The sequence below is a fragment of the Maniola hyperantus genome, chromosome 14 (genome assembly GCF_902806685.2).
Source record: "Maniola hyperantus chromosome 14, iAphHyp1.2, whole genome shotgun sequence".
Classification (NCBI taxonomy): Eukaryota; Metazoa; Arthropoda; class Insecta; order Lepidoptera; family Nymphalidae; genus Maniola; species Maniola hyperantus.
The window spans coordinates 11,949,177-11,970,336 of record NC_048549.1 but is presented as its reverse complement, the minus strand read 5'-3'; the positions used below and the strand labels follow the sequence as shown (position 1 = coordinate 11,970,336).

Here is a 21,160-nt window from a genome sequence, read left to right as displayed (position 1 = left end):
CAAAATTTTTATTCGATCGATATCGATAAGTGCAATTAAAATGCATTTCAATCCATGTGACGTCACAGTCGGAATTAACGTGGCGGCTACGGTAGGTATCTTGCGTTTTGGATATTTGTAGAACTGAACAGAAAAAAAAGTTAAAAAGATTTATAAAATTCATTATTTTATAAACTGATATTTATCATTTTTCGATTGCTTATTGGTAATACTATCTAGTTTATACATTTTTAGGTTTTCTCGCTTGGTGTTATCGTATCAATAATCCCAATCCACCTTGATAAAATCAGTAATTTTATCTGTAAGTATGTAGTACCTACAGGACCTTTTAAATTCCGTAAAGAAAGTCTGAAGAAGCCATGAAGAAGCTCTTGTATTTGTCTATTTGTTGAATTGCCACGTCAGCCATAATATATTTACATTAAAATATTTAAGACATGCTAACAGCGCTAACTAACTAGGTATATTGATTGTATAAACAAATGAGAAGATAAGAATATGTTTGTAAAACTCTATCTATACCCAGGTGTACCTACCTAGGTAGATATCTACATTTTGTATTGTAATAATAGAACCTATCAGAAAAATGAGAATACGTACGCCCTTCGATTCCATAACTGACTTTTTAGGGTTCTGTACCTAGTTTTCGATTCTGCACATAAGTCTAACTAAAATGTGAAATATTATAATATGCATTTACGTAGGTAGGTACCTACAGTACGCGGCCGAAAGTAATGTACATCGACGTTTAGAAGGAGATAGCAGATTTGTAGAGCGTTGTCTCTCTCGTTGAGACCGACAAAACGTCATATAGGTATGAGCGACAGAGACAACGCTCTACAAAGCCGAAATGTCATTCTAAAGGTCGATCTACATTACTTTTTGTCGCGTACTGTAGGTATTTCACATTTTAGACTAATGTGCAGAATCGAAAACTTATTCATTAACTTATTAGATTACTAGCTGATACCCGCGACTTCGTACGCGTGGATTTAGGTTTTTAAAAATCCCGTGGGAACTCTTTGATTTTCCGAGATAAAAGGTAGCCTATGTCATTCTCCAGGTCTTATACTTTACCCCCCCATGCAAAAAACCACGTCAATCCGTTGCGACGTGATTTAAGGACTGACCAACAAACCAACAAACAAACACACTTTCTCATTTATAATATGGGTAGGTAGTGATATTATTCTGTGATATTATTAGGTCGAAGACACGTTATTTTAAAGGTTTGGATAAATGCGACGCGCATTTGCAGCGACACGCGACAGAAACGCTGCCGTTCTTTAACTAAAAAGCTGAGGTAGCAATTTAAAAATGTACTGCATCACTAACGAAACAAAGGTTTCTAAAAAATACTATGTCGGACGAAGATTTTTACTTTTTTGAAATTTCCAACGTTTTGATCGATTGCTCAAAAAATATTTTTTGGACATAACGGCTTTTTAGTTAAAATCATATATACAGCATAAATATTTTTGCATCTTATAGCTATATTTAGCACTAGGTAAATATAGTATTTAAGCAGGTACTTAAACATGATGAGTTGCAAGTCCATGGCTTATAAATGGTTTTTTCCAATTTCTCATTCTATTAAAATTAGATAAAACTTTAATTGAATGATGGTATATTCCGTAAAATTGAGGAGATTTTATTTGCTGGCAGGATTTGTTCTACAACTACGCCACCCTGTCGATGTCATTCAACTTGATTCAAGTGCCAAAAGAGCATTGTCGTACTGTACATCGCTGCCGATGCCGCCTCGCGATGTGTGTCCTAGCCTTACAACCGTCTCAAAAATGATTTCGCTACTGTAGGAATAATAATTATATCTAGTACCTATCTTGTACCTAATGTTGGTTTATTTGATCAGTGAAAGATATTAAACTTATAAATAAGCATGAGGTTTGTATAACTCGATATAATATTATTTTATTTCTCGTTTATCATTGTTACGTTAGACGATCGTTCTTTGATTGTAAATACCTTGAGATACTTATATAGGACTGTTATATCAAGTTATACTTATTTAATGATAGTTGGTACCATAGTGGTGGCATAGAAAAGTGGTGTCGTAATGGTAGTGTCTAAAGAGGTGGATGTTAAAAATGGGGACACCAAAACGACGGTTAGTATTGGTTTTTCATTTTGGGTATTCGTGTGAAAAAACCGGCCAAGTGCGAGTCAGGCTCGCGCACCGAGGGTTCCGTACTACAGTCGTATTTTTTCGACATTTTGCACGATAAATCAAAAACTATGATGCACCTATGACCCTTTCATATGATACCCCACTTGATACAGTTATCTTACTTTGAAAATTGAAAATACTAATCATTAGTTTATGACCACAATTTTTTTTTGTGTGATGTAACCACAAATTCACGGTTTTACAGATTTTTCCCCTTATGTCTGCTATAAGACCTACAGACAGATAGACAGAGGGATAGAGAGACAGACAGACGGACGGACGGACGAACGGAAGGACAGACGGACGGACGGACGGACGGACAGACAGACAGACAGACAGACAGACAGACAGACAGACAGACAGACAGACAGACAGACAGACAGACAGACAGACAGACAGACAGACAGACAGACAGACAGACAGACAGACAGGCAGGCAGACAGGCAGACAGACAACAAAGTGATCCTATAAGAGTTCCGTTTTTCCTTTTGAGGTACGGAACCCTAACAACGTTAAGTACTGTACGATAGGTAGGTTAGTGCTTGTTAACACACAGTAGGTACTCTACGTCTTCTGTTCCTAGGTACAGCAGTTTTGCGATACACAGAGAATTAATTAACGGGGACAAAACAAAGACAAAGTATACGTCACGACTTTCAGTGCTGGGGACAAAGTTATTAATTACCATCAACGTAGTAGACACGTTTTTAGCTTGTAACTTGAGAACGTATTACTTTGTAACAGATTCTTGTTATTCTGTTCGTTGGAGACGAGACGTTAATTCACTGGTAGGTATAGGAAATAAATTCTGCTAGAAATCCTGAACGAATAACTTTATAGAAATAACACTTTATTAGAAGTTGTCTGAGGTTGCGGGTATTTCACTATAACTTTCTTTACGTCCCCTTTACGTCTAACTTTATGTTGGCACCATTGCCTTTATTTGCTTTATTCCTTAGAACTTAGAGTTTACTATTGTGTCAATTGCAATGGTGCCAACATAAAGTTAGGCGTCAAGTTATAGTTATATTGAAGTTTTTATAGAGAGAATAGGTGGACCCATTGCCTCATATATTAATTCGTATGGACAGGGCTATTGAACAAACAAATTGGCACCGACTCAGTGGTGCTTTAGCACCAATGCAACCTCAGTGACGTCTGGATTTCAAACGGGTCGTTCATTTAGTATCTAAGAGGGGGCGCTGATTTATTTGGTTCCAAAACCGTGAAAATTTTTGTTCGCTTGACCACATCTTGTCATTTATATCGATAGGTAGACCAGTTCTACGATCATCTCATCATCATCATGATCAACCCATTGCCGGCTCACTACTAGGCGGGTCTTCCATTTTGAGAGGGCCTCCTCTCAGAATAGAACGGTGTGACCATGGTCTACCACATGTGCCAAAAAGCACAGAGCCCCAATCGGCGCATTTTGCAATTCAGAAAATACTTACAACTTAGGCCGTGTCTCCATTAAGGCGAACAAGCTGGCTGACTATGAGTGGCGTGTCGGTCATCTACTCAAGATAGGATAGTATATTAGGTATATCAGTGAACTGCACACTTCGTTTGCTGCGAATCGGCCGCTCACTGAATGAGTTGTTAAGCGAAACGCTGCAAACTGCGTAAACATTAGGTAGGTATATATGCTTGTATGGCAAACTGGAAGCAAACAGCTTCTTCGCTTGATGGGGACACGGGCTTACATCACTAGCGTTTAAATGCTGGTTTAGTACTACTATTGATGAACTAATGTAACCCAACGATTACCTACTGTTTTTACGTTTTGTAGACGAACGAGCGATTTCCGAGAGTAGTCATAATTATTATGCTCGCTGAGTTTTGCGAGAGGTTTTCCTTCTCGGGCATGAGAGGTAAGTTAAATAATAGGCTACTTGACTCATATCTAATTTCGTCCAATAAATGATTATTTATTATAGTATTTTGCTTAAGACAACGAAATATATCAATAACAATTATTAAAAACGCAGGATGGATATATAAATCCAATTTAAAAAAATACAGTTTTTATTTTTATTTGAAACGCAGAAAACGCTGTCAGCCATGACGTGACGTCATTCAATATGTAAACAAAGAAATGTCATCCCTTTTCTCTTTATAAATTGAATAAGTTATTAGGTAAGACTTACAACAAAGTGATCTTTGCAAAAATAAATTTGGGTTGCAGTCGTTAGTCATATAGGATCCCTTTAAGCAAGTCTTCGCGTGTTACGTATATTTATTTCACTGGGCACTCTAATCCACAACTTTCCTGTGGTCTTTATCGATGCGTTTTTACATTCTCGGATGATACAATAACGATAATTACTATATTTTTCATGTAAACTAGTATAGAAGTCATGTTTATTAAACTTTGGAAGGTTATATGCTGTTGTTTACAAATGCATGACGTCAGAGCACAGATAATCTATCGGCCAAACATGGCCGACAGTGTTTTCACCTGTCTAAGAAAAATATATTTTTAAATTAAAGTTTTACGGTTTTTAGGGCGCAAATAAATATAGTGTTAATTTTTTTGATCTAATAGGAAAAATATTAACCATTTAAGACCTACTTAAAAAAAGTGTCAACTAGCCTATTAAAGGCGCTATACTAACTTAATATTATGTAAACAATTAAAATAAAAAAAAACCCCGACTGCGGTTTGTGGTTTAATCTTTATCTATCAGCCCGCACATTAAAGCGTTTAAAATCCGCCATTTTGATTTTTTAAGCATTTTATGTACCTACTCATCGATGACCCAGTGACACTCGCACTATCAAGATGAATCTAATGACGTATCATTTATCAAAATCGGTTTAGCTGTTGAGTAGTTACGAGCGGACATAAGCCCCCTTTTGGGCGCAGTTGGGTCAAAACAAGAGTTTTTAACTTTATTTCTTAGATATAGTTAGGCATTTAGGTAGATATATTAGATCTTGTACAATATTACATGAATGTTCAAAAATGAGAAAATTTCGCTTCGTTTTACGACTTTCCATTAACGATACGGTCGGAATATTACAGTGAAAATAAAATACATCGATAACAGCGCATCGCTTAAATTTTGATGCTGATGACAATATTATTTTTCTTATAAGTATTTATAAAAGGGAAAGCTGTTAGCTGACTGACTGACTGACTAACTCATCTAGCAACGCACAGCTCAAACTACTAGACGGACAGCTATTATAACGTTAGACATCCGCTAAGGCCGACAAACGCCTCGGCAGTTCCTCTGGTGCTGCAAATGTTCATGAGCGGCGGTAATCACTTAACATCAGGTGACCCGCCTGCTCGTTTGCTCGCTATTCGTATTTTTTTTAATTAAAAAGAAAGGATTTGTTCTAAGGGGGGTAAAATAGAGGTTTGAACAGATTAGAATTAGATATGGCGATAGCGCTCTAATGAAATAATTTTTTAGTTTTTTGAGATTAAAATCCTCGAATAACCTCTCTTTACTTCGCGTAGGTTTTGAGAGGACATTCCGATAATTCGTTAAAAATATTCTATATAATACGTTTCAATCGCACACACATATTTTTACTCGTGTTTTCAGCGTTCCTTACACTATACCTGCGCAGTAAGTTGGGTTACTCAGATGAGGGAGCGACGGAGATCTACCACGTTTTCAGCACTTTTGTGTATTTCTTCCCCATTCTGGGTGGAATTCTGGCTGACAACTATCTTGGGAAGTTTAGGTAGGTATTTACTTTTTTTTTTTTTGATCTACCTTTTGATTTCTTGAAAAGGCTGCCTTTTCGCCAGGAATGTGCTCACTCCGCAGTGAGGGATGTGTGTGAAACTTATCAATAGGAGTCCATGGCTGGACATAGTGAACATGGGTCTCTTATGTAGGGACTTTCACACGCCACGGTCTTGCGCCGCCGCCGCCTGAATTCAGCGGCTCGTTTGATGTCGTCTGTCCACCCAGTGACTGCGCTTTGTGCACTGCCAATTGCCACATCAGCTTCGCAACCCGTTGAGCTATTTCGCTTACTCTGGTTCTGCTATGGATCTCCTAATTACTGATTTGATCACGTAGAGAAACTTCAGCCATAGTTCATTTTAGTTGTGGTAGAAAAGAGTTTAAGAAGCTAAACTATTGCGATCCTAATTTTGTAAAGCATCACACGCATAAAGTCGCCCCGCATATTCGCATATCCTTAGTTCTTTCCTTCTAGTTTTTAAAAAATATTTTTGTAATTGTTTTTTTACGTTTTCAGAACCATTTTGTACTTGATGTTTGTATACGCAGCTGGAAACATACTTGTTGCAGTTACCGCGATACCTCAACTAGAACTACCGAAAAGGTATTTTTTATTTTTTTATTATTATTCAGATACAAGTTATCCTTCGACTGCAATCTCAGCTGGTGGTAAGTGACGATGTAGTCTAAGATCGAAGCGGGCTAACCTGGAAGGGGTATGGCAATTTTTAATAAACCCATGCCCCTTTGGTTTCTACACGGTATCGTACCGGAACGCTAAATCGCTTGGCGGAACGGCTTTAACTAGCCACGGCCGAAGCCTTCCACCAGGCCAGACCAGAAATTTAGAAATTATAAAATTCCGATCCCTGCCAGGAATCGAACCCGGGACCTTCCACTAATGAGACCACAGCGCTTACCACTTGCGCTATCAATTGCGGCTTTATTACGCGTACAATCTGAGAAAGGACTCACCAAATTTGCTCTTTAAGTTTGTCATGTCAAAAATACGGTAAACTTCATGGAGCTATGAATCAGCTTAGTGTGGTAAACTTCATGGTAAACCGTAGGTACTTTTCAAATGACAGTTTCAGACAGACATGAGCTGATTACACCTACCGATTAGTGAAGCGAGACAGTAAAATGTCACTCGGCCGAGACAGTGCAGGTGGTGGCCGTTTATACGTAATTGCGCCGATCACTCGTAGTCGTAAGTGTTTATACCAACCGAGTACTCGGCCGAGGACACTGACTCGCCACTGTACTCGTTAGGTGTAATCGTCCTCAGATTTTACGCGTATTATTTGAAATGTGTATGCCTATTAATATAATTTGTCGAATGTTTGGGCTTGATGAGAATGTTTCTTTCAGATTATGCACAATAGTCGGTCTATTCATGATCACAGTAGGCACAGGGGGAATCAAACCCTGTGTCACTGCGTTCGGAGGAGATCAGTTTATACTGCCCCAGCAAGAGAAGCAGCTCGCGATGTACTTTAGTATTCTCTACTTCAACCTCTGCACCGGCAGTTTGATTGCGAAGACCGTGTCTCCTATATTGCGGTCTGAAGTCCATTGCTTGGGGGATAAGGACTGTTATTCCTTGGCTTTTGGTGCACCAGGATTCGTTGTATTAATGTCTATAGGTAAGTTTCTTCTTCTATATATTCTTCATGGTCACTGTAGGCATCTGTGATCGCATTCGGAGGAGACCAGTTTATACTGCCTCAGCAAGAGAAGCAGATCGCGACGTCACTAAAATGGCAGTCACGCGCATTAGCAATTTGCGGGACTTATACAACAATTTCACAAATGAATGAAGTATGAACAGCAGCAAATTATCCATGAATGGTGACGTTTATTACAATCGCCTTTATCGTTGTTTATCGGAAAAACAAACAATTTCCTATATTAGGGTTCCGTACCTCAAAAGGAAAAACGGAACCCTTATAGGATCACTTTGTTGTCTGCCTGTCTGTCTGTCTGTCTGTCTGTCAAGAAACCTACAGGGTACTTCCCGTTGACCTAGAATCATGAAATTTGGCAGGCAGGTAGATCTTATAGCTGACATTTGGGGAAAAATCTGAAAACCGTGAATTTAGGGTTAGATCACACAAAAAAAATTAAATTGTGGTCATGAACTAATAATTAGTATTTTCAACTTTCGAAGTGAGTGACTATATCAAGTGGGGTATCATATGAAAGGTCTTCACCTGTACATTCTAAAACAGATTTTTATTTATTTTTATGCATCATAGTTTTTGAATTATCGTGCAAAATGTCGAAAAAATACCACTGTAGTACGGAACCCTCATTGCGCGAGCCTGACTCGCACTTGGCCGGTTTTTTTTAACTTACGACCTCCGTTTGTCTTGAAAAGGTCATCTATATTGGGACGATTCTATATTGCATTTGTTTAGCCTCTAAATAGCTGTTGCCTGCGACTTCGTCCGCATGAATTTAGGTTTGAAAAACTGTGGTGGAAATGGAAACTCTTTGATTTTCCGGGGTCAAATATAGGTCAATCTCCAGGTCTTTCACTATAATCATTTCGCCTCAATAGCTCAACCGGTAAAGGAGTGGACTGAAACCCGAAAAGTCGACGGTTCAAACCCCGCCCGTTGCACTATTGTCGTACCTACTCCTAGCACAAGCCTGACGCTTAGTTGGAGAAAAAAGGGGAATATTAGTCATTTAACATGGCTAATATTCTTTAAAAAAAAAAACATGCAAAAATCACGTCGATCCGTTACTCCGTTGCGACGTTATTGAAGGACAAAGCAACAAACCAATAAACCAACAAACAAACACACTTTCATATTATTTATAATATGGGTAGATGTTTTGTGCCATTGGTATAATACAATTTGTATAATACCTATTTATTCAATGATATTTACTTAGGTATGTAAAAAAATATAATATTTGATCTTGTTATTTAGTATTTAGTATTTTTGATTTCAAAATGTTACAATATTTTCACCTAAATAAGGTAAACCTAAAAATTATATTAAACCCATATACCTAAATCCCGCAAATTGATAATGTGGCGTGGCCGTCATTTTAGTGACGTCAGCACTAGACTGAAGTTTCGAGCTGACGGTATATTTTTTCTTAAATATACGTCAAATGACGTCAAAATGACGTCATTTTGATGTTAATGAGACATGGTTCCAGTACAATAGCAATTTGCGGGACATATAGGTACCTATCTATTTTTTCAGTGATATTCGTCAGTGCCAAGAGCAGATACGTTATGAAGAAACCGGAAGGAAACATGGTGATTGACTTCGTAAAATGCGTCTCTGTAAGTATTTAAAAGTAGGTAAGTAAGTACCACGGTAATGTTATCTATGCAGTATTCCAACTTCATACAACGGGCGAAAGGCGAGCTATACCTACGCGTCTCGATCTCGCGGTGCGCTCGCGGTGCAGCCAGTCGCGACTGTGCCGCAGTGACGAACGGACGGTGTTTTGTTTTTTTAATAACCGCGCGATTTTTTCACTAAAAATAAGTTCAAGTTCATATTTAATATGACAAGTACATATTTAAACACAAAGTAGGCAAATGACAAGTACGTATTTAAACACAAAGTAAGCAAATGTAGGTAATTAAAATGCCGGAGGCGGGCAGCCCTATCGCATGTTTGCGTACCGCGCTGCTGTAGATATTTATTTCAAAGATACGGCCGAGTTACAATACTGTATAGATAACATTACCGTGTAAGTACCTAATTATAAAGTTTAAGTGCGTGTCAGAAATCAAAGCACACATTCATTGTAGTTCATGCTAATTGCTAAACACTTTGGCGTCCAATATTTCTTAAACGGCAGTTATATTAAAAAAAATGTAAAATAAATCTTTAATGATTTTAAAATACCTTTTTAACGAGACAGTGGTACCATAGGTTCGTAGGAAACCAAACTTATCGCTGCGGTGGTCTCGACGAGGTTTTAGATTTAATTTAATTTATTTTAGTTTTAATTTAATGTTGTTGTTTTTTTTTTAGATTTAAGTTTATTAATAGTTTAATTACTTCTTTGATAAAAACTTATTGTCGACTAGTTTTCATGTTCAGGATTTTTTTTAGGGTTCCGTACCTCAAAAGGAAACACGGAACCCTCAAAGGATCACTTTGTGTGTCTGTCTGTTAAGAAACCTACAGGGTACTTCCCGTTGACCTATAGGGTTACATCACACAAAAAAATTAAATTGTGGTCATGTTCAATTTTCAAAGTAAGATAACTATATCAAGTGTGGTATCATATGAAAGGGCTTCACTTTTGCATTCTAAAACAGATTTTTATTTATTTTTATGCATCATAGTTTTTGATTTACCTATCGTGCAAAATGTCGAAAAAATACGACTGTAGTACGGAACCCTTGGAGCCTGACTCGCACTTGGCCGGTTTTCTGTTAGCGGCGTGCAAGGCAGTGCTGCAGTAGTTCACTTAAATAAGCTGATTGATTAAGTGATTATTTTGAAGTGATCTACAACCCCAAAAGTACAGGATCGAGGCCAAGTCCGCTAAGTTTTTCGTTTGTTAAGCAAGCAAGAAATAGAAGAATATTTATCATTGTTGCAAAGTTTATCCTAGGACTTTATTGGTTCGCTTGTTTTTCTACGAGATGAGTTTAGAACTTTTTGTGTTACCATGAAGAATGGGTCGAGTACGATTTTAGAGCTAGCGCGCACCATGGTGAATTTCCGTGCGTTTTTTCCCCGCAAACGGCAAGACAACAACACGGCAACGACAAGGCAACGAGAAGACAGCGACAAGGCTACGACAAGACAACGACTCAGTGATGATAGCTTGCATCTCGGAAAGACAGAGTTCTCACCGGATTTTTAAAAAATCCGTTGCGGACGAAGTTGCGGTTTCAAAATATTTTTTATTAGATATGTTTACGAAAATAATGATTTTCTTTTACCTGACGTTTGGGGGGGGGGGGGGGGCACCCCCTGGCAACGGCCATGACTTAGACGTTTTAGCTTTAGAACTTTATCTTTTTACTTGTTGGAGATTGAAAAATAATAGAGCTAATACCCTGGCAACAAAAGCCTTCGATGTTGTTCCTGTTTGCGTTGCCAAGTTATACACTTTCCAAAATTTCTCTCGGGACTTGCATGTGTTCACCTAGATAATAATATATTATTGTTACGTACTAGCTGTTGCCAGCGATATTATCAGCCAGGCATATTTTGTCTTTCTCACATTTTTCTACTTTCTCTTGCGACTAAGATACTTGTATTTCCCACGGTAAAAAAGTTTACCTTGATAAATAGTAGATACCTCCTCCAGACAAAATTTTACATCAGACTAGGTCTGAGCAAATTCAGAAATTACAAATTCCAATCTGAATCCCAACCAAAATTTCTCTCGGGACTTGCAAGTGTTAACCTAGATAATAATATATTGTTCCGTAGGTACTAGCGTTGCCAGCGATATTATCAGACAGGCATATTTATGTCTTTTTCACACTTTTCTACTTTCTCTTGAGACTAAGATACTAGTATTGCCCACGGTAAAGAGTTTACCTTGACAGATGAGCTGATTCAGAACATACGAATTCCAATCTGACCCAGCCAGGAATTGAACCTGCGACCTTCTCACATTACAAAGCTGCGTGGGAATATCTTCTTCACTTTTAGTGTTTTCTGTTTTCAGTTCTACGGTATATAACAAAAGTGTTTTCACTTTTCATTCCTTCGTAAGTTTTCATTTCTGCAGTATATCGAAAAGTATTGGCACTTTTCACTCGTTCATGATTATTTTTTCAGTTGGGAATAAAAAATTTGGTACTAAAAGGCAAAAGCGATAAGCAATCTCACTGGCTGGACAGCACACAACACAAGTATGACGAGCGGTTTATACGAGACGTGAAGAAAACCCTGTCGATATTCATGTTGTTCACCGTACTGCCGGTGTTCTGGGCATTGATGGACCAGATGGTAAGTTTCTTATTGGCAAGTGGTTCGCCCTGAACTAAGACCTCGAGTTATCCCATAATTCCCATAAGATAGTTTTCACAATAACGTTAACAGCACCATCTATTAACATTATTGTGAAGTTATGTTAAAAATACTGATGCCCATAAAAATTAAATAGTTTCGTTTCTTTATAATATTTATCTAATTAGAATTTGTTGTTCAAGAACGTTAGACCTCGAGGTATCCCATAATTCCCATAAGATAGTTTTCACAATAACGTTAACAGCGCCATCTATTAACATTATTGTGAAGTTATATTAAAAATCTGATGCTCATAAAAAAAAAAATAATTTAGTTTCTTAATAATAGTTATCTAATTTCAAGTTCAGTTCAGTTGTTGTTCAAGAACAGTATATAACTGAAATTATGCAAGCGTTTCAGTTTCTAATATCTAGCCGTTTTTGACCGTCGAATTCAATTTCCACTATAAAGCCCGCCATTTCGTATGAGAGCCTCCCTGAAATAAAGGTTTTTATATTTTTTTATGCAGTATTCGGATGAAGGCCATCAATTTACATAATCTTATGATTAAATTTGAAATAGGTAATTACGTTCAGTAATCCAGAAGTTATAAGGCTCTAACAGACGGACGAATGAACAAGTGCAAATTCACTCAAGTAGAGTCGGAGTGATTATGTTTACAGCAGTAGGTATTTTTTAAACCGATACAATAATAATTTATCCCTTGATTGAGATCTCACCTAGTGGAGGATGGAAGCGGGCAAACCTGCTTACCCCTATTCGGTTTCTATGCGGCATCCATCGCAGCGGAGTGCTGTCGCTTGGGGGTACATGGCTTTGCCAGTAGGGTGGAAACTAGCCATGACCGAAGCCTGCCATCAGACCAGAGTCCAGACCAGAGAGAATTTCATTATCATCATTACTTACCGATAGATGTCCACTGCTGGACAAAGGTCTCTTGTAGTGATTTCTACACCCTATACTACGGTCTTGCGCCGCCTGAATCTAGCTAGTGAGGTGTGTTTACCTATTGGGGGGTTTCCCAACGCTGCGCTTTCCGGTCGCCATTCTAGCAACTTGGGACCCCAACAGAGACAACTTAGAAATTATAAATCGATCCTGTCGGGGACCGAACTCGTGTCTTTCCACATACAAGACCAAGAGACTAGACTTTTTTAAAAATTTAGATACAAGTTAGCCCTTGACTGCAATCTCACCTGATGGTAAGTGACGATGCAGTCTAAGGTGGGAGCGGGCAGTTTTTTTTTATAAACCCATACACCTTTGGTTTCTACATTTAAATTTTCACATTTGGTTTCTAGATTTAAATAAGACATTTTTTAAAGGGCTCAAGATGGACGCTGCAAGCCACAAAGATGGACGGTCGCCTGGGCTTCATCACGATCAAACCGGATCAACTACAAGTGTTCGGTCCTATTTGCATACTTATCCTCATCCCGTTGTTCCAAAAGGTAATTAAAGTACATGACAGGTCGAGATGCCAATTAGGGTAGGGACGCCCCGTACACCCGCACAGCCCCCGCGCTAACCTGGTGCCAGATAGCGCGGATGACGTGCGGGTGTGCGGGGCGCCCCCCCGCTTCATACCCTGATTGCCATCTCGATCTGTCGCGTATACTATAATTCAACACTCGTACTTCTATAACACAATCACAAACGAGCCTCTGTTTTCTGGACTACTCTACCCACGGAAAAAGTTAGTACGGAAAACATAAAAATTGTTTGTGATTGGTTGGTCACTCAAAATGGTTAACGCCCACTGACTTTTTGTTTTTGTCATTAATTGTACCTATAGGATTTCGTAACAAAGAGAGCCCTGATCTCTACGAGGATAGAGTATGGTCAGAGTATGAGGGAACTCTCAGTTTTATCGTGAATCGACGATATGTCAAATGGCTACAATAATATGGCTATGGGTGAAGTGAATTCAAAGAAAAGTAGGCGATTCATAGGCTACCTAGCGTCAAATGTAGGAAGTTTAAAAAAAAAGAATTATTAGCCATGTTTATCATGATTATTATTCCCCTTTCCCCTCCAACTAAGCAAGCAGCTTGTGCTAGGAGTAGGTACGCCGTACGACAATAGTGCAACGGGTGTGGTTTGAACCACCGACCTTTCGGATTTCAGTCCACTCCTTTAACCGTTGTACTATTGAGGCTCATATTTGACGTTTTGTTATATACTTAAAAGTTCCCTCTGTCATAAACTGTGGTATAGTTGAATAGCTGATGTGTCAGATACGTAATCATCATCACGCCGCGCTACAATGGTCAAACTTTGATTCTTCTTATCACAAACTTTCCCGATCGCATATTTAACCCGCGACCGTACATTAGTATGCGCAAGTAGATAAAAAGCCAAGTTCTTTATTGTTTGTTCCAGTATGTGTACCCGTTTCTGGGAAGGCGCAATATCCTCACAAATCCTCTGCACAAATTGACTCTCGGGGGCGTTTTGGCGGGCGTAGGGTTTATTGCTTCGGCGCTCGTCGAAATTTATATCAAGGTAACTTGCATATTATTAGGGTGTAACAAGAACGCTAGCAAAAACTTAGCGTTATTGGCGCCGATATTGGGGCCAATTCCGTTGTACACAATCTCTAAACTAAACTAAAATGACAGGTCTAAATCTAGTGGTATCTTTTTCCGCAAGCAACATTATGAAAGAGTTAGCAATAGATTTAGACGTGCCATTTTAGTTTAGTTTAGAGATTGTGTACAACGGAATTGGCCTCTAAACTAAAAGAGTATCTGCATCTTTTTCTTTTTAATATTGCTAGAACGTGACGGAACATGAATTTTACATTTAAAGACTCTAAATTTTAGTGCACGCTACCAATTTAAACGATAGGCTCGTGACTGGCAGCTAAAGGCACGCGGTTTGACAGCTCTAAATTAAATTTAAAACACTGTGTCCTTTTCATATTACATTAGTAAGAAGAGGATGCGAATACTCTAAAATTTAGTTGTACTCAGAATCAGTACCATTGTTATAATACCTAAGCACAATCCAATGCCAATAACCATTTGCCTCATTTTGTAGTTTTAGTGATTTAGTATTTTTCAAACCCGCAATGTATAGCGTGCAAAACTCGGGTCAATGCCCCGCCTAAGACGCGGCATTGACTCTGAGCAGAGATAATATATTACTGCTCTGAGTGACCTACTTACGGTACGTTCGTTGACCAGATAGATGTCAGTCAGTCAGATGTTTTATTTGCAATATATCGTGAAATTTTACAAAATATAGGCTTTTTTTTATTTTTTTCGCGTTTTTTCTTGTGGTATCATATCACTGATTATCAGGTACTATCACCAGTCTTCATATTTGCTAGCGTTCTGGTTACACCCTGTATGTATAACAGCTACTAGGTTCTAATTTGCTGAGATGTTAATGTTACTGAGCTCTAAATAGACATAGGAAGCAATTGCTAATATATCAGCTAGTCTATTTATTAATCTATCTATTTCATCATCATCATCATAATGATCAACCCATCCCCGACTTACTAAAGAGCACGGGTCTCCTCTCAGAGTGAGAAGGGTTTTGGCCAAGGTCTACCATGCTGGCCAAGTGCGGATTGGCAGACTTCACAGTTCACACACATTTGAGAACATTATGGAGAACTCTCAGGCATGCAGGTTTCCTCACGATGTTTTCCTTCACCATCAAATCAAGTGATATTTAATTGCTTAAAACGCACATAACTCGAAAATTTTGAGGTGCGTGCCCAGGATCGAACCCCCGACCGATTAGGAGGTAGACTTCCTAACCACTAGGCTATCATAGCTATTTATTACTCGCATATCTAATCTATTTTCAGACAACATACCCAGAACTTCCTCAAACGGGATTTTCACAGCTTCGCGTATACAACGGCAACCCTTGCTCTATAACCATACGTGACGACATGATATACACCATCCCCTCTCTTTCCTACTACTCAAATAAACACATAAAAGTGAAGGGGTCGGAGAATGTGTTAATGAGTTTGGGAGGCAGTTGTGTCGAGGCGCGAGACGAAGTTTTTCTCCTGGAAGACAATAAAGCGATATCTTTCTTTGTAAATGGTAATGACACAGTGAGATTTGGAGAAAATGTAGATAAAAGTAAATCGGGGTTGCCAGTTGTAAGGTAAGACATCATCATCATCATCACCATCAACCCATCGCCAGTCCGCTAATGAGATCAGGTTAAATTTCCTCTCAGAATGACAATAGAAAGACAATAGTCCGTCACGCCACTTTGTGCTTATTGGCAGACTTCACACACCTTTGAGACCATTATGGAGAGCTCTCAGGCATGCAGGTTTCCATACGCATTGCGTGGACTAAGGTCTGCTTTCTCATTCTGAGAGAAGACCCGCTGCTCAGTAATGACTAACCTTGGGTTGAGCTGATGATATTATGTATAACCTTTTATAACAAAATTCTTAAAATCCATTTTGGACTTGCCTTTACACAAGTTTAAAAAATCTAATAAAAGTATGCTCCTGAAAAAATCATATATTACACAATCGAAGATTATGTAAATGATAAAAGAGCGTGGATTTGACCAGCACCTCGTTCCACTCGTTCCAGCAATGCGTGGGACTGCAATTTTTTTATATATAAGTATGGCATAATATTGTACCTATATAAAATCTTTGAAAAGAGCAACGCCGAGTTTCTTGCTGGTTCTTCTCGGTAGGAAAGGCATTCCGAACCAGTGGTAGATGCATTTGACGATTCAAAAGTTGGACATTTTCCTTTTTATGACTTCGAAATATTAAATCCGCCAAAAATGTCTTGCGTGGTGTTTACTATGTTTTGTCATAATAATTATTTTCAGATTCCTCGTCACAAATCGTGTGACATCCTCAAATCTGACCCTCTATAATGAGAAGAGGAAAGAAATAGAGTCGCACATTTATCCCGGAGTTAGCGCACAAATGGAAGTATTTATGTCGACATACTCTATTAGAGTTGGGGATAGGATAATTATGGGGGATCTACAGTTGGACCAGGGAGGGGTGTATACTATTGTGATTGATAAAAATGGTGAGGTATATGTGAGTACAAATTCAAATCTTCTATACATATAAAAAATAAAAATACTTGTCCTGACTGACTGACTGATCTATCAACGCACAGCTTTAAACCGCTGGGGTTGAAATTTTAAATGAAAGGTAACTTTTATTTTTAGTGTAGGCCCTCATGAGCAAAGATTTTTAAAAATTCTACCCCTAAGGGCTTCAAAAGCAGATGGAATCCCATATTTAATCCCCTTAGAGATCTAAAGGAATCAAAAATACTGGACGAAAGTTTGAAAGACCATCATTTTCAAGTTATATTTACCAGATCAGACCACAGACAATTTAGAAGTTATACTTAAATTCTTAAACTGCTCCCGCCGGGAATCAAACCCCGGACCATCCACTTATAAGACCACAGCGCTCATGACTACGCCAGGGAGGTCTTCAAACGTCAATGTCCGTACACAATGAACTATAAAGCATGTCAGTTTCCTTTGTGATTTTACAGTAAACTAAATTAACAAGTGTTTTAAAACCAAGCTGCAGTTTTTAAACCATTAACAATTTCCAGCAAGCGAGGCTGATTGTGATAACAGAGCCCAACTCAATAACCATGGCGTTGCTGCTGCCACAGTTCCTGATCATATCTATAGCTGAGGTGAGTATACATCACAGGCCACCACCTATATAGACGCCTAATAGCCGGACACCCCCGATCGCCAAGCTTAAAAGCAGTTGCTTTAAGCATAAAAGTCAGCCCACGCCCGTTCTCGTTCGGATTTAGGTTTTTAGAAATCCCGTGGGAACTCTTTGATTTTCCGGGATAAAAAGTAGCGTATGTTCTTCCATCCTGGGATGCAAGTTATCTGTGTACCAAATTTCGTCAAAATTGATTGAACGGATGGGCCGTGAAAGGCTAATATACAGACACACTTTCGCAAATAATATTAGTACGGATGAATTTTTGGAGATTCTTGATTTCCACCGCGACTTATTTTTGTACAGTAAATCCTTGAAACTTTAAACCTGTTGTAAAACAATAAAATATGCCTTTAACTGGTGTCTTAAATCCTCGAGTTTAGAGGAAGTTTATGAGACGAGTTCTTGAATTTCACTCTACGGTAAGTTGAAAGTAAGTTTGAGGAATTATTAGACTTGTACCTAACTTTTCTTACGATAAAAATTTTTTAAAATGCCACTTTTTCTTCGACATAACTCGAATCTGTAACTATTCTAAAACATACAAATATTTTTTAGCAACTAAAACATTTTTTAATGATGTTTAGGAAAACGAATGCAAGCTTAATAATTAGCGAGTGTGATTTTTTCTTATTAATTTGAATAAAATGGGTGTGACAGACTTATTGTCGGACTAGGATGACACTGTAATAGGTCCTTATTTTACGACGGAGCTCTAAAAATATAAACAGGTTTCGTCAATCCTGACGTAACCTAACTGTATATCGAGTTTCTCAACACCTTCCATTTTCTGGAATACTTACTTCAGTACCCATGGACTCATATATTACTTCGTATGGACAGGGCTATTGAACAAACAAAATTACACCGATTCAGTGGTGCTTTAGCACCAATGCAACCTCAGTGACGTCTGGATTTCAAACGGGTCGTTCATTAGTATCTAAGAGGTGGCGCTGATTTATTTGTTTCAAAAACCGTGAAAAATTTTGTTCGCCTGGGCATATCTTGTCATTTATATCGATGTCAATACCACTTTATTTCCCATCGCACTATTCTCAGGAAATACCTACGTCCAAGCAATTTAAGTCATGACAGGCAACTTTGAACATTCTTTATCTACCCTCATGCGGGTTATATTCTTGGTAAAACGGTCCTGGAAATCACTTCGATATATGCGTCTCTATTAATTTTCCACAAGAATGGAAACTGAGCTTCCATTTTATTTTCAATTGAAAGAAGTTTCTAAAAAGAAATAATGCTGCCCGGTCGCGAGACCAATAATTAATCTATGTGCCCGGTTGTAAGTACTTAGAGCTAGCGCGCCACCACGGTGCGGTGAGTTGCGGTGCGTTTTTTTTCTTTATTTATTTATGGGCTTTTATACCTATGTACATGTCAGCCCTATTATAATTTAAGTACATAAAATAAAAACAAAAGTCTTAACTTAACAAAAAATCTGTGAATTTTTATTTACGTCAATCAAAATCCGGCCCGGAATTAATTCCGCAGTGCGCGCACTTCTATGTATATAGTTCTACAGTTCACAGATTTTGTGGAAAAAAACGTGCGGTTTACCGTGGTGCGTGCTAGCTCTTGCAGTACGCGGCTGAAAATAATTTACATCGGCCTTTAGAATAACATTTCGGCTTTGTAGAGCGTTGTTTCTGTCACTCATACCTATATGACGTTTTGTCGGTATCAACGACAGAGACAATGCTCTACATACCCGCTATCTCCTTCTAAAGGTCGATGTACATTTTTTTCTTCCGCGTACTGTAATACCCTCCCTGCGCGTCGCTGGAGGAAGATCGTAAGTTCAGCAAGAGTGAACGAATGAGAAGGAGAAGTTGAGCCGGTTGAATTGAGTTGTGGGCTCTTCTCAGACTAGGGTGCGTTTGAAACTCTCGATAGCTTTAGTTTTAAGTTTATCAAAAAATCATTTGTTGAAATAGGTATTTATGTAAGGTGTTGGTACAATTTTTATGTCACACTATTTCATGCCTATGTAAGGCGTACAAATGACGTATTTAATTATTTACGTCGATTACATATTTTTTTCCACCTATTTCCTACTGGTACAGGACCTATTACGAAAAAATGCTTTGAGTTTGACTCTTGGAAGAATCTCTCCAGTAGAGATATAAGTACTTAGTCCTTTGTGCATGTCTTTTTCATTGTAGATGTTTTCATGAATAAATAAATAAAATGCTCCTGCCTGGGCAGGTATTGTTTGCTTTAACAGGCAACGAGTTCGCGTTCAAGGAGGCGCCGGGTAGCATGAAAGCCGTCATGACGGCCGTGTGGCTGCTCACCGAGGCGGTGGGCAATGTCCTCATCATTATTGTCACGCGTGTCTTCGTTCATTATCAACAGGTTTGTATTGGACAATAGGTACCTATTGTTCACGGTTGTACCTATGAGTATGCGGTTTCTAATATGCTGCCTGGGCAGAATGAAAACCGTCATGAAAGTACTGTGTTGCTTACAATAATAAGATCATTAATAGGAATGTACATTGTACACCCAACCACACCAAAAAATAAAGACTTTGCATTTCGTTCCACCAGTATGTTCAATTTCTCTCGTACAAAAAGAGAGCTAATCTACTAAATAGCTTGTCTTATATAGGTTTACCTGGATCTATATTTTATGGTTTTGGAGTAAACGCGCGTCGCGCGTTTGGACCATTTAGTAGGTAAAGCCTGAGCACAATTAAAGAGATAAGTGCTTCCCTGTCCACTTTTACTTTCTTTTTCTCTTTATTGTAAACTAGCTGATGCCCGCGACTTCGTCCGCGTGGAATTAGGTTTTCAAAAATCCCGTGGGAACTCTTTGATTTTCCGGGATAAAAAGTCTAAAGATAAAAAGCCTATGTCCTTCCTCGGGATGCAAGCTATATGTGTACTAAATTTCGTCGAAATCGGTTGAACGGATGGGCCGTGAAAGGCTAGCACACAGACAGACAGACAGGCACACTTTCGCATTCATAATATTAGTATGGATGTTTTTGGTACAAATAAATTAAATTAAAATTAAATCAAAGTACGTTTTATAGATCTCAGCCAAGTAAGTACAATTAGTATTTATGTTATTTTCAGGAAACTCAATCCTTCATCTACGCGGGTCTGATGTTCACCTCGATAGCGCTGTTCCACTACATGTCCAGAGGATATCAGTTCCACACGCATGATGACGTCAGCAGGAAGGAGTGTCGAAGCAACAGTGAAGTGCTGTACCACCAAGTGAAGCAGGCTGAAGACTGTCTAGAACACTAGATCGAGCCTAAAAATAGTTAAGGGCGTTATTATTCTAAGATAACAGTGATATCAATTTTGATAAGGGAATAAATGATTTTTGATAAATTCATTTAAATTATGTGCAAGTGTCAGTTTTACCCACTTATATTTTTATTCTGTTTTCAAGAATAGCAAGGGTTTTTGAATTTACACGTGAAAATCTACTTCACTAAATGCTCCTTTTCATGAACCAATATTTCGCTCCATTAACGGCCGACGTTTGTGGGGGAGTCCCCGTAGGTATACGGACGGGGTATAGGTTAATCTAAATATAT

The 21,160-nt window shown here is 38.5% G+C and overlaps 1 protein-coding gene across 1 annotated transcript; it reads left to right on the top strand.

Annotated features, from left to right (window-relative positions):
- The first annotated feature begins 2,037 nt into the window (after positions 1–2,037).
- LOC117988336 (peptide transporter family 1-like) lies at positions 2,038–20,949 on the top strand. Its single transcript, XM_034975464.2, has 14 exons — positions 2,038–2,128; positions 3,984–4,065; positions 5,752–5,893; positions 6,419–6,505; positions 7,273–7,547; positions 9,126–9,208; positions 11,685–11,855; positions 13,202–13,327; positions 14,259–14,381; positions 15,700–16,010; positions 16,707–16,926; positions 17,462–17,548; positions 19,813–19,962; positions 20,688–20,949. The coding sequence occupies exons 1-14, from the start codon at positions 2,078–2,080 to the stop codon at positions 20,862–20,864; spliced, it is 2,085 nt and encodes a 694-aa protein (XP_034831355.1). The 5' UTR covers positions 2,038–2,077; the 3' UTR covers positions 20,865–20,949.
- Positions 20,950–21,160: the final 211 nt, after the last annotated feature.